Genomic DNA, 13,222 nt, shown 5'->3' with positions numbered 1-13,222 from the left:
ATACATACATGCATGCAAAACATCATACACATTAAAAATAAGTAAATATTTTTATTTTTACTGAGTGTTTGTGCACTTCATATACTAGTTCTTAATCAAATTTAGCCCCCCCAGCCCCTCATAGCCCCCACCAGATTGCATGCATTGTTATATATGTTAAGTCCTATCCTGTCAAACATTTGTACCCAGATTTTCGAGTTCTGGGAGGTTATCAAGGGTTCTGACAGCAGCCTGTGTTATTTTGGAGTCTCTTGGACTACCCTGATCAACAACTTGAAAGGAGGTTTCTCCTGTCTGGCGCTGTGTTTCTTGTTATGTAGCCTTCAGGTGGACACAGACACCCGTGTTCGATATTGTGTGTGTATTTTTCAGGGGGTTCTTCAATTAATACATTTCCCTCTTTTTACACCACCTAAGCTTTATCTCTCCTCTCCCTGTCTAACCTCCCTCCTCCCTCCCCAGTTTAAGTACCCCCACTTCCCCCTTGATAATACCTGTCTCCTAGTATCCCCCCTCTCTTGAGTTCCTTCCTCTCCTTTACCTCCATGGTTCCTTGTAAGTCGTTCACTCCCCCCTTCCCGATTGAATACCTCCATTTACCCCCATTTACCCCTTGGTAACATCTGTTCCCTACTATCCCCCTCTCTCAGGCTCTTTCTTCCCCTTTACCTCCATGCTTCCTTTCCATTTTCCTGGCTCCTGCTATTACATCAAGATATATACTCACATATAAGGGACTGGTGCTAAGAGCCACAAATGAGGGAGAATATAAATGTCATTTGCTTTTCTGAGTCTGTGTTCCTTCACTTAGTATAACAGTTTCTAGTTCCAGCCATTTACCTACATATTTCATAGTTTTGTCTTTCCTTAACGCTGAGAACTCGATTGTGTAAATGCCTCCCAAGTGTTTTCACAAGAGATAGAAATATTGAAGAAAGGCCAAGCCAAAATGAAAATGGAATTGAAGAACTCAATAAGTCAATTTGAAATGACGGGAGAAAATCTCATAAACAGAGTGAATGAAATAGAAAACAGAACGTCAAGACTGGATGGCAAAGCTGAAGAACTGGACTCCTCGAGCGACTATAATTTTTTTTAAACACAGGAATGGAATATGCAGACCCTTGCTGGTGGATTCCAGGCAAAGGCTTTACCACTGAGCCAAGTGGAGAGTTTGGTGACTGGGGAAAGGACTAGAGGGATTTGTCCTGGGATATACAGTTACCTGAAGAATAAGAAGTGTTTCTTTGTGGAAATATTATAAGTTGTACAGGTAGAAATGTAGCTGTTAGCCTCATTTTGCCCAACTGATGAAAGGGTAGATCCAAGCCCAGGACCCACGCCTTCCAGCAGTGCAATTGGGAGGCATTTTGGCGCCCCCCAGTGGACACATACGAATGCTGCATCTGATGTGTTACTGGATAAGTTTTCAGGAAACACAGAGATGGAGAACCAGGTTCAACACCTTGGACAGCACTTGGGAGGCAGAGGCTGGCATATCCTTGTGAGTTCCAGGCCAGCATAGCTCACTTAGTGAGTTCCAAGCCAGCTGCAGTTAGTTATAAAGTAAGACCCTATCAGAAGAAAAACTGCATTTACGTCTCTGTAGTTCTAGCCACAAGGATTTCAGCTAGTTTCTGTTCAGCACTCAGCATGGGGGCCGATCACCTCTGTCAATCAGGATGGAGCTGGGTCAGCACCAGGGTCACAGTCCCACTGGGAGTCAGTTCTCTGTGTGGGGGAGGTCCACGGTCACTTCTGTGTGCTTTGACAAATACACTCACCCTCTCTTCCCCCCTTACCCTCTTTCCTCTGTTCCCACCTCACCCCCATCAAGTCTGACCCTCTGTCTCTCTCTTCCCATGAGAAAATACTCAGCTTAGCTCCTCACTCTTACATCCATCCCTGGTGCAATTCTTTTCCCTGGGACACAAGAACCTGGATATGTCAATGGGTTCCCCTCAGCCGCTCCCTCAGTGCAGCTGGGGCTAAAGGGAAATCCTGTCTCAAAAACACCAAAACATTTTTTTTCTTTTTTTTTTTTTCTTTTTTCTTTTTTTTTGGGGGGGGGGTTCTTTTTGAGGCAGGGTCTCCCTGTAGCCCCAGCTGTCCTGGAACTCCCTATGTAGACCAGGCTGGCCTTGAACCAGAGGTGTGCACCATCACACCTGACCAAAAAAAAATTTTTTTAATAAATAAATAAATGAATAAATAGGCCGGGCATGGTGGCGAACGCTTTTAATCCCAGGACTAGTGAGGCTGAGGCAGGAGGATCTCTGTGAGTTCGAGGCCAACCTGGTCTACATAGTGAGTTCCAGGCCAACTGGGGCTACAAGGAGACCCTGTCTCAAAAAAAGGCCAAAGATAAATAAATAGATGATTGATAGATAGATGATGATAGATTAATAGATAGATAATAGATAGATAGATGATAGATAGATGATAGATAGATAGATGATAGATAGATAGATAGATAGATGATAGATAGATAGATAGATAGATAGATAGATAGATAGATAGATAGATAGATGATAGAATCATTTTCCTGTTTGGTGGATGAACCACATCCTAGAGGCTGCAGGGCAGCCTGGGGGAGGGGAGAGAGGCAAGTCAAGCCTTCATCCTGAGGTGTGCAGTTAGTTGAAGAGGAGACAGGAGCATTTCTTTACAGAAACATCACAATTGTACAGGTGCGGAACTACATCAGCACTGTTTTCCCCCCTGATGGATGGATCCAGGCAGCCCAACAAGACTCAGACGCCCCTGGTGGATAAATGGATGCTGATTCTGGCTTGTTCCTTAACAAGTTTCCAGGAAACAGAGGCTGAGAACCAGGTCCAACACCTAGCACACCCTCAGCAAAGTCCAGATTGAGGAAAACGAAAAAGTAAGTGGACCTTTGCCAAGTACTCACACAGAACATAAATCACCAAGCAAGGTCGAGGGGAACTAGAAACCCAAAGGATGGATAAGGGCCGTGTCTGATGGTGATGTCTCCACATCATTTGGACCTTGATTGGACGCATAAACTGATACCAAAAAAAGACAATCATGAGATCCAGAGAATCACAATTCCCTGGTGAGTTGGTGATCGTGAGATATTATTGTTGTGGTTTTATTTTTTAATGTTACATAATTAACATGTTAGAATTATACACGCTTCTATATTTTGGAGAGTTTAAATTTTGAAATGAAATGAAAACCTGCACCTCAGATTCACATTAGAATGCTAGATGGGGGTGGCATGGAGGTAGTGACCCAAGAGGGCCATGTGGGTAAATGTTAAAGCTGTCTAATGTGTGTGTGTGTGTGTGTGTGTGTGTCTGTGTGTCTGTGTCTGTGTCTGTGTCTGTGTCTGCTTACTGTGAATATACCCGTAATTTTATTTACTAAAATATTTTCAAAAGAATCTCTTGGAGTGGTAGAGCACTTGTCTAGCAAGTACAACACCCTGGGTTTGGTTCTCAGCTCCAAAAAAGAGATCAAAAATTGAAAAAGAATCATTTGTTGTGACTCATAGGCATACTCTAGATCCTTGACAAATATGGTCCCCTGATGTCATCACATAATAAGATAAAAATGTAGAAAGTCCTACACCAATGTCCTAGTTACTCTCTATTTTCTGTGGTAAAAACACTGACCAAGAACTCAGGGCAGAAACTTGGAGGTCCAGGGGTGGCCTCACGCACAGTGGGTTGAGCCCTCCTGTATCACACAGCAATCGAGACAATTCTCCCACAGACATGGCCACAGGCCAGTCCAATGGAAGAAGTTCCCTTTTCCCAGGCATGTCAAGTTGACAACTGAAGCTATCCAGCACAAATAGAAAACAGAAAAAGGGAACTGGGCTGTTTTATTAGGAACAGAGTTACTCCACGGATTAAAAGGCAAATGTGGAAGTCTGGAAAGAACTCATAACTTGAGACCATGTGACTAAATAGACAGATGAGACAACTTCGTATGGATTTTTATCTCTAAAGCAAAATTTTAAAATGCAACAATAACAATAAGTCAAAGGTGGAAGAAAACAACAGAAATTATTATTTGTAAGTGTACAGTAGTGTCAACAAAGTGCGAAAAGTTATCTCTATTCAACCATCAAAGGGGACGTACTCCAGTCTCTAAGAGACCACTATAGTTGATAAACGTTCACAGTGAAAAGATCATTGCTAGGAAACAGTGTGATGTTGCTGTGGTCTGAACCGTCCCCCATATTTACTCATAGGAGCTCCTTCCTGTATGTGAAGCTGTGAACTTGCATGAAGATGAGCTCACAGGGGGGCCACGTGTGTGGGACTGGTGGCCTTTGAAGAAGACCCAGACCATGACCAGCGTGTGAGGACACAGCTAAAGAAACCAGCTATGAGCCAGAAACAGACCTTCACCAGACACTGAATGTGGTGGTGGCTTGATTTCAAACTTCCCAGGCTCCACAACTTTAAATAATAAATTTCTATCATGTAAAAGGCACCCAATCTGCACCATGTTTTTCTATCGCAGCCTAAATGTAGTAAAACAGCCACAGAGAATTTCATTAAAGAAAAGGCCAGAACAGAAAATAATTTGTCATAATATAGGTGAAAAATACTAGATGTAAACAGGCCAGATAGATTAGCAGTTGCATTAAACATAGATGACACGTGATTCATGTAAGTGACTAAGATTGCCTACCTAGGGCTAAAAAAGAAAAAGAAAAAAATCCTGCTCTAAGTTGCTACAAGAAACACAGGTTAGGTGGGCGTGGCGGTGCCACCTTTAATCCCAGCACTTGGGAGGCAGAGGCAGGCGGATCTCTGTGAGTTCAAGGCCAGCCTGGTTTACATAGCAAGTTCCAGGTTAGTTGGGGCTACAGGGAGACCCTGTCTCAAAAAGACCAAAAGCAAATGAAAAAGAAAGAAAGAGAGAAACAGAGAAAGAGAGAAACAGAGAAAGAGAGAAAGAGAGAGAAAGAAAGAAAGAGAGAAAGAAAGAAAGAAAAAGAAAGAAAGAAAGAAAGAAAGGAGGAAGGAAGGAAGGAAGAAGGAAGGAAGGAAGGAAGGAAGGAAGAAAGGGAGAAAGAGAGAGAAAGATAAAGAGAAAGAAAGAAAGAAAGAAAGAAAGAAAGAGAAAGAAAGGAAGGAAGAAAGAAAGGAAGGGAGGGCTAGAGAGATGGCTCAGCAGTTACGAACACTGGTTGTTCTTGCAGAAGACCCAGGTTCAAATCCCAGCACCCACATGGCAGTTAACAACTGTCCATAACTCCAGTCCCAGGGGATCCGACAGACTCTTCTGACCTCCTCAGGCATTGCACGACACGGGTGAAATTACCTACATGCAGGCAATACATGAATACACATAAAGTAAAAATAATAAATACATTTTTTAAAATAAAAATAAATAAATAATTTGTTTGAAAGAAAGAAGAAATACAGGTTAAACACAACTAAAAAGAAAACGAACAAGGTAAGAAACAGAAAACTGTCAAGCAATCCCACATAAAATGGGAGTTGCCAGCAAAGATGTTAAAGGAGATACATCCTTAGAGATCAATAGAGATACTTTGGAGCCCTCAACAATACTTTCTGCATGCTGCACATACACTGCACATACATAGAATGCTCCACCCAAACACAGTATTAGATCACACAGGGTCCCCAGATGCACCTCGAAAACTTCCATTATTGACCACCACCAAACACACAAAATCAACCCTCAGTAACTGTAAAAACACCAGCGATAGCAGATATTCCTGTGAACTCTAATGGGGTGAGTCTGAAGTCAGGCCAAACAACCGTGCTATAATCAGGAGTTGTAATAATGGGGGCCACAAGAAGCCAGGAGTGTGTTGGGAGGAGCACTGGCATGCCCCTGCCACCCACCTTTCAGAGCCCTCTGTGTGCACAGGCTGGGAACCTCAGATGCCCTTCCCAGGCCACCCAAAATCTGGGCTTCTGGATCCATGCGGAGGTCTGAAGCCAAGCCAGGGAACCTGGGAGTGTTTCTGCAGGGGCCTATCCTGCCAGAAAACAGCTCTGAATTATGAGCCGCCATTGGAGCTGCAGACGTGTAATCAGGTCCTGATGCAGCTCAGTACATGGCTCTGGTTCCATTCTTGGAGGCACAGCCTGGACCATATAGGCCCTGGATTTACTGTTCTCTGTGGATGACCCACCAGGGCGGGAGCTAGGCCTGACCATCAGGACATGCTCAACAGAAGGCCCACTGCAGAGAACAGAGTCAGTCCCTGGAGTCCTGAGCTTGTGGTTCAAGATGGGACTGACAGAGAATCCTGTCTCCCTACAGAAGAAAGACCTTCAAGCCCTGAGGACCCCGGGCCCCTCCTTCCATACCTGACATTCTCTACCACATCCCGGCCAAGCCCCTGGACGGAGTTTACTGAGACCAGAGGGAAGCCACACTTCCATGCTGCAGGATGATTCATAACATTTTTCCCAGACTCAAAATCCACCCTCAATAATTGTAAAAAAAAACAGTGAATTGAACCCAAGGAAAATGTCCCTGGGAGCAGTCAATGTCTACAGCCCCCTGGCTCACATACCTGCAGCCCAGCTCTGCCAGCCCACGGAGCAGCTTTGGGAACTTCTTCCCTGGATCCCATCTAGGATCCCATCTAGGTCTGAGCACAGGGCCTACCTGCCCTTCCCAGAGGTCGGGAGCAAGATGTTTGGTGCTCCCTGAAGTGCAGCCCAGGAGACCTGGGTCCTAATCCAGCCTGTGCTACTGACCAGCAAGGGGAAGTCAGCACCGTGCAAAAAGTGTTTTGACACCTTGAGAAAAAGCAGGAATAAGACATCAGTCTAGGTCTCCCTGACCCCAGAACCTCATGATGCAGATTCTGGGGCTTTAAGCATCCATGGACTCACTTCATTGGTCCCTTAACCTCTCAACAGCTCTGAAAGACCAGCTGTGTCATGATGCACATGATTTTATTGCCCAGGATCTTCATTCAGATGCACTAGAGACCCTGAACCCCAAAGATCTTGAACTCCCCACTTTATCCCACTGTGCCTCAAATCACGTCAGCCCTTTGTGCTGACACCAGAGCCTTTCTTACCAGGCCCTAAATGGTCATTTATCCAAGCGCTCAATTTCTGAGGGAGATAACCTCTGTCTCCGGATACTGACTCAGCTGAGCCACCACCAGGGAATGAACTTCTAGGTAAGAAGGAGGAATTGAATTTTTAAGCAATTCTAAATTATGAATAAATTCTATTGATTTTATTTCATTGCTATACAGAGGACCAGAAATACGTGGCCAGTGTCAGCTCTCAGGACACACCCTCCTCCTGCTTAGCTGTGTTCCAGCTGGGGACACAGAGGGATGACCTCCACCAATGGACACAATGGGCAGCCCCCTGCATGGGTCCTTTATGGGTTCAGGACTGGACTTTGAAACGGGCACCTCAAAGTCTATCTGTTCTAAGATATCACCTGTGGTCCCATCTGTAGGGAGGAACCGCATATACACACCACCACCGGATTGTTTGTTCTGAAGTAACATCATCATCCATCAAAGATTGGAGGAGATGACTCAGTGGCCTTGCCGAACCCTCTCCTGCAATGAAGAAGATACGATAGAGAAGCAACACCATAAATCTCAGAGCCAAGGCTGACCACCGCCCATAGGGGCCAGACTAAACCTTCAATGGTTGACAGTCTTGGCCTCTCCTCCCTACGTGAGCTCCTAGCTAAAGCGGAGATGGAGGCAGATCTTTAGGGTGTTAACCCACTGCCTCCTCAGATTGCTGGATCTGAATAAAACACAGCTTAGAGATTAGGTTTCTACCTGTGTTAGGCAGCACAAACTGGTTAATTTCCTACAGAATTCCTTAACCTTTCCTTTGGATGGCATCTAGCTAGAAAATTAACAAAGAACCAAGAAAGCATTACCTGTGTGTGCATCTAGACTGCTTCCTACAGAAGGAAGGACTCCTGTGCTCTTAGGTGTTGACTGCGAAGAGAGGGTGTCTCTGTCAACACAGCTTTCTAAAGAACAAAGGAATTTTCCCTGGATCATGATTTCAGAACATTTCAGACATTCTTCCTTTCCAGGTTACTGAAGTCTGGACCAGTAACAATGGAGACTCCTCCTCTTGTGGTGTTTCAGCCTCCACCAAACCCGACTATCCTCAGCCTGGTGTCCACAGGACTAGCTGGGTCTGCCTCAGATCTGGCTGGGACACCAGGAGTGCACACAGAACCGCCAGCTTCCTCCTCTGGCAGCGTGCGGCTCAGAGCTTGTGAAGAGACAGCGCTTGGGGAGATTCCCGTCCACACATCTCATCCCGCTGCTGTTCAAACACAAACCTGCTACAGACAGACCAGTAAGGCTGAACCTTCCCTTCAGCTTGGCCGATTTCCAAGTGCTTCCCTCCTTTTCAGCTGCATTTCATGAGTGTTAAACACAAATAAGGTTCAGTGAGGTCAGAAGAATCCATGTCAGATGTGACCTTTGTGTGATATTTGACCAGCAAGCCAGGGTCTAATACAGGGAGCAGGTGACCAATCCCAGGTCCAGAAGTGGGCTGCTCTGACTGGTGGAGGGTCCGTGTGTTCCAGTTCCTGACCCAAACAGACATCAAGGGAGGAAACCTTCCTGCTTTTTACAGAAAATGCAACAGGGCTCCCTGCAAAGGATTTATTTCACATCCTCAGCAAGGTCCAGGGCAGGATTGAAAAAGGGCTGTGTGACCCCAAAGCATCCTCACTGTGCCAGGGACTCTCAGTGCCCACGGCAGCCCTGGACCTGCTCTGAATGTTCTAGAAGCCCAGCCCCTTCGCACTCAGGATCTCTTCCACTCACATCCTCTGTACAGTCTTCTAATCAGATGGGTGGAACCTGGAATAAGGAAGGCATATAAAGTGAAAGTGGACGCTGGACCTCGACTTCTGTTTCACAGGACAAGAACCAGCACTGGTGAGGATGGTGTCCCGGGAACCCAGCGCCGTGTGCCAACTGCTGCTGCTGTTGATCCTGAAGGATTCACTGGGGTCGTCTGCAGGTCAGTGCTGAGCTGGGAGACCTTGCTGTGCCCTGTACAGTGAGTGTGGTGTGAGTCTGAGGGTATTACCAAACTTGGGGTCTTTGCCACAGGAAGCCAAGTTCCACCACCCAACCACAAGAAGGCAGTTAAAACCACCAAATTAATAGTAAAAGGCAGAAAAAAGATTTTATTTAAAATGGCCACATTGGCAAGTGGAACTAGTGGATCTAGTGACAACTCCTGTCCATCGTCAGGGTCAGGAAGTGAGATTCAGGTTAAATGGAGGATCGGGGATGTGCATCTCAGCAGACCCAGTCTAGGTGTGCCCACCAGGACCCATCATGCTCTGGGCTTCGTCTCGTCCTGAAGGCGGCCTGACAAGCTGTTAGAAGTCAGTGAAATCCCTTTCCCAAGGGACAAAGTTCCCCTTCTGTTTGGTTGTATTTTCTTCTCCTGACATGAAATTCCTGGAGAAATACCCATTTTTTAGGGTCCACAGTTTCAGTAGTCTGACAGATTGTGAGACACAGTGTCTCTGTAGAATATAGTCACTTCTTTCCTGGAGAGCTGGCCCTGCAGTGAGGAGCACTGCAGAAGGAGACTAGGCTTCACTTCCAGCACCCCAGCTAACAACCATCTGTGACTCCTGTTCCAGGGTATCTGACCCTCTCTCCTGTGCCGGTGCTAGCCGGCCGAGATGAATAGCACCTGAAAGGGGGAGTGAGGATTGAAAGAAAAACAAGAGACAGAGAAAAGATACTTGGGAGGACTGTCAGTAGAGACTGCACCCTGGTTTATTTTAGCTCAGCCTCTTACACAGAACATCAGAAACAGCCACCTGTTGCTTAAATCAGTTAGTTTCAACATCTGTTTTTCCCACCTGTAGCTGAGGGTCAAGGAGCAGTCAAATCCTTGTTGTGAACTCCACCATTTAACCATCTTCCCTAAATTATCAACACATTCCTCCTGACTTGACAGAACAGTTCAGTGCTTTTGTGTAAAACACAAACTCTTGAGTCAAGGTGAAAGATCATAAATAAGCAAGCCTGCCACAGCTCAGTGTGCATAATGGCTGTGCTTATGTCAATAGCTCCCAACATCTCCCCCTTTTTTATCTTTTAAAACCCCAAATTATGCTATATCCAGGACAGAAGGACTGTGCCTGTCTTAGGTTGTCTTCTGCTAGAGCAAAGCCTTACCCATCATCGGCACGTAGCTTCTATCAGCTATGCCCTGTCTTAGGTTGACTTTCTCCCAGAAGATCTTACCCATCTTTGACTACCGGCCTCTGTTAGGGGAGGGAGCACAATCTCATATCATACACAGTAGCCTTGACTTGCCACAAGGATTTCATAAAGAACTTTACTGCCACCAGAAGAAAACAAAGACATAGGAGGAAAAGCATGCCAAGTCCTGCTAAACCACTCACAATGGAGGTGATAGAGGACCACGATGGTAAGGTGGCTCTCAGCCTTTTTAGAATATCTGTCGCTGCTTACAGGGTGGAAATGCTTGTGGAGAAATTTTTCCCTCTATTATCTCTTGGCAGTAGCACTTTGGCATTGATACAGCATCAGCATCCACCTCGTCCCACGGCACATGGTCATCTACTTGTACACACCCAGACTTATTCTCATGTTTAACAAAATAGGCAACCAGCTTCCTGATCCTGAATAATTAAAATTCATTGCCACTTGCATCATCAGGTGTTTTGAAGCAGCTGAGCGATTAGCCAGAGTCATTCACAGTCACTATTATCTTTTTCTTCCTGTGGGGACTCAGGTTTGCTTTGCTTAGTGGAGGACCTGCTTGCTTCAGGGCAGAGGGTCTGATCGGCGACAGAGTCATAAACTCTAGGACCTGTGTCTTCCCAACAGGACATTTAGTCTGTTAGTTGGCACCAGAAGGATTCTTAAACTTTTATTCAAGGTCACCAATGCCTCTGTCCGGTAATTTATTGGCCACAATATTTTCTTTCTTAGGGCTAAAAGCATGGTTGACTTTTAGCTCAGGAGGAAACTTTTTTTTAATTTTTTGGTCTTTTTGAAGCAGGGTCTCCTTGAGTTATTTGTTCAGGACAAGGAGATGAGCTAAGGGTTGTTGACCAAGATGCTTTCCCACAGAGCAGGGAGCCTACACTTTTATGACCAGGCCACTTCCTCCTGCCAGTCTAGCAGTGTTCTACAAGACAGGGATTATCAGAGCCACTGTTTTCAGTGACCCTCCCTTTAGCAGAGAATGCAGCCTGGACCTATAAGTTTTAGGCTCACCTCACCCTAGGGCCTGGCATCCTGATTTCCTACATCTTCTCCCTTTTTGTTTTTCAAAAGTAAAAAGGAAGTGGTCATAGAGGCCACAGTATTATTAGTCGAAATTATAATACAGAGCTTAGCTATTGGAGCTCCCATAAGAAGTATGCCAATCAATATTGGGCCCGAGAATAGAGTAAGCTATTGGAGCCATTTTGGCCAGGGTATAGAAAATTCAGACACCTTATCAATTTCCTTTTGTAAATCACTAATCTGTTGGTCTATAGTATGTGAAAAATCAGACAAATTAAAACAACACATTTCTGGAAATTGTTCACATCCCATGTGATTTTTTTTAACAGTAGATAGTCTATAGTAGCTCTATTTTGTAAACCCCAGAGTTTTTTGTTCTCCCATTTCCTTATTCATTTCTCCTAGTATTTTTGCAGTTATATTTGCTGTTTTACTAGTTATACAAGCGAGTTTAGATATCTTGTTTTGCAATCCAGTTACCAAACCAGGTATGGGGGGTAAAAAGACAGAACTAACAGCTACAGTTTTTGGGTCAAGTAGCTTGAAAGAATCATCAGTCTTCAGGTAGCATTCTTATATCCTTTGTCCATCCTTTTCCCATATGATGGGTCCAGGTGGCCATGCATGGTTTTGACTGATGTTGATCCTAAAATAGGTACACCATTAACATTACTATTGATGACACACATTTCAGCTTTTACTCTATTCACAGTCAGTATAGTTAGAACACAGACAAGAAGAACTTCAGGTTTAGAGATATCTTGGCCCTGGCACTGTCCCAACTCCTGGGCATCGTTCATCAGGTTCTTAATCATTCCCCAGGTCACAGGAGGCTGTGACTTCTTCTGGCGGGGTCTCTTTTTCCTCTTCTCCAAGGTCAGCATAGCCATCTTTGCTGTGAGAGGCTCGGTTGAGCAGTCTGATGCATCTGAGCAGGGCCCATGGGGGTGAGAGGGATTCCTTTTCTCTAAAGACACAAGCATACCCTCACCCCATTGCTAGTAAAGGAGCTGGAATTTTACTCCAGAGATCAGGTTCATGGTCCCTCCAAAGCACCTGTGACAAGGGCTGTGGGATAGTTAGTCCCTGCCAGTGCTTGGCCATTGGAGAAATTCCTTGATCATTTAGTGTAAAAATAATTCAAAGTTAGTAGAGACCCGTATAATAGGAAATGAGGATTCTGTACTGCTCTCCCAGGTATAGGTGATTCCCCCATTTTCCTTTTATTTATTTGATCTTTGAGATGTTTGTGTTGTCTCTCTCTTATTGTTTTTCCTGTGGGGTTGTAAGGAATGCCAGTGATATGTGAAATAGGGAACAAACTGTTTCAGATTCAAATCAGGCTCATCAAACAAAGTGGTTTTCTTTTGGATTGTCTCATCTGATTCCAGGAGGTAAAAACCTAGTTCTTGAATTAAATTATTTTGTTATGGGTAAGGGAAAAGACTAAAAGAATGTTTGTATAATAAAAAGAAATACAAAGGGAAATTCTTTAGTAGTTGTAAGTAACTTTAACACTTGTTTGCATCCACTTAATTCCAGACTGTGAATAAATGTGTAGCAAAAGTCAGAAAGGGAGACTGAAAAAACTTTATTTTTTTCTGTAACAGTAATTATAATAACACGAACCACCTCCTTGTATGTCTTCAAACTTACTCAGACCTTTAATGAACTTGTTTAAACATTCTTATTATTTCTTCCATTCTGGAACTATCCAGTCATCTTAATCTTACTAACTATGACTTTTCAAGTCTTTATCTTTTCTTAGGCATTCTTATTATTTCTTTCATTACATTTATAAACAAAGTTAAGTGAACTTAGTAAGATAAAACTCGAAGGTTGGTTTTTTAGAAAACAGAAAACCTGGAAATGAATTTGTAGCGAGTAGAAAAACTTAAAACAACATTTAAAAAAAAAAAATAAAGTCAACAAACAACTGAATGAAATAAAACTAAC

General features: G+C 44.3%; 1 protein-coding gene across 1 annotated transcript in view; it reads left to right on the top strand.

Moving 5' to 3' along the window:
• The first annotated feature begins 8,903 nt into the window (after positions 1-8,903).
• The window catches only part of LOC103749246 (MHC class I polypeptide-related sequence B-like), a 32,085-nt gene continuing 27,766 nt past the window's right edge, over positions 8,904-13,222 (top strand). The window contains exon 1 of the mRNA XM_029555481.1: positions 8,904-9,002. Coding sequence (XP_029411341.1) covers positions 8,924-9,002 — 79 coding nt within the window. The 5' untranslated portion in view covers positions 8,904-8,923. The remainder of the gene's footprint in view (positions 9,003-13,222) is intronic.

The sequence above is a fragment of the Nannospalax galili genome, unplaced genomic scaffold (genome assembly GCF_000622305.1).
Source record: "Nannospalax galili isolate Female #2095 unplaced genomic scaffold, S.galili_v1.0 scaffold385, whole genome shotgun sequence".
Classification (NCBI taxonomy): domain Eukaryota; kingdom Metazoa; phylum Chordata; class Mammalia; order Rodentia; family Spalacidae; genus Nannospalax; species Nannospalax galili.
This window is presented reverse-complemented; position numbering and strand designations above follow the sequence as displayed.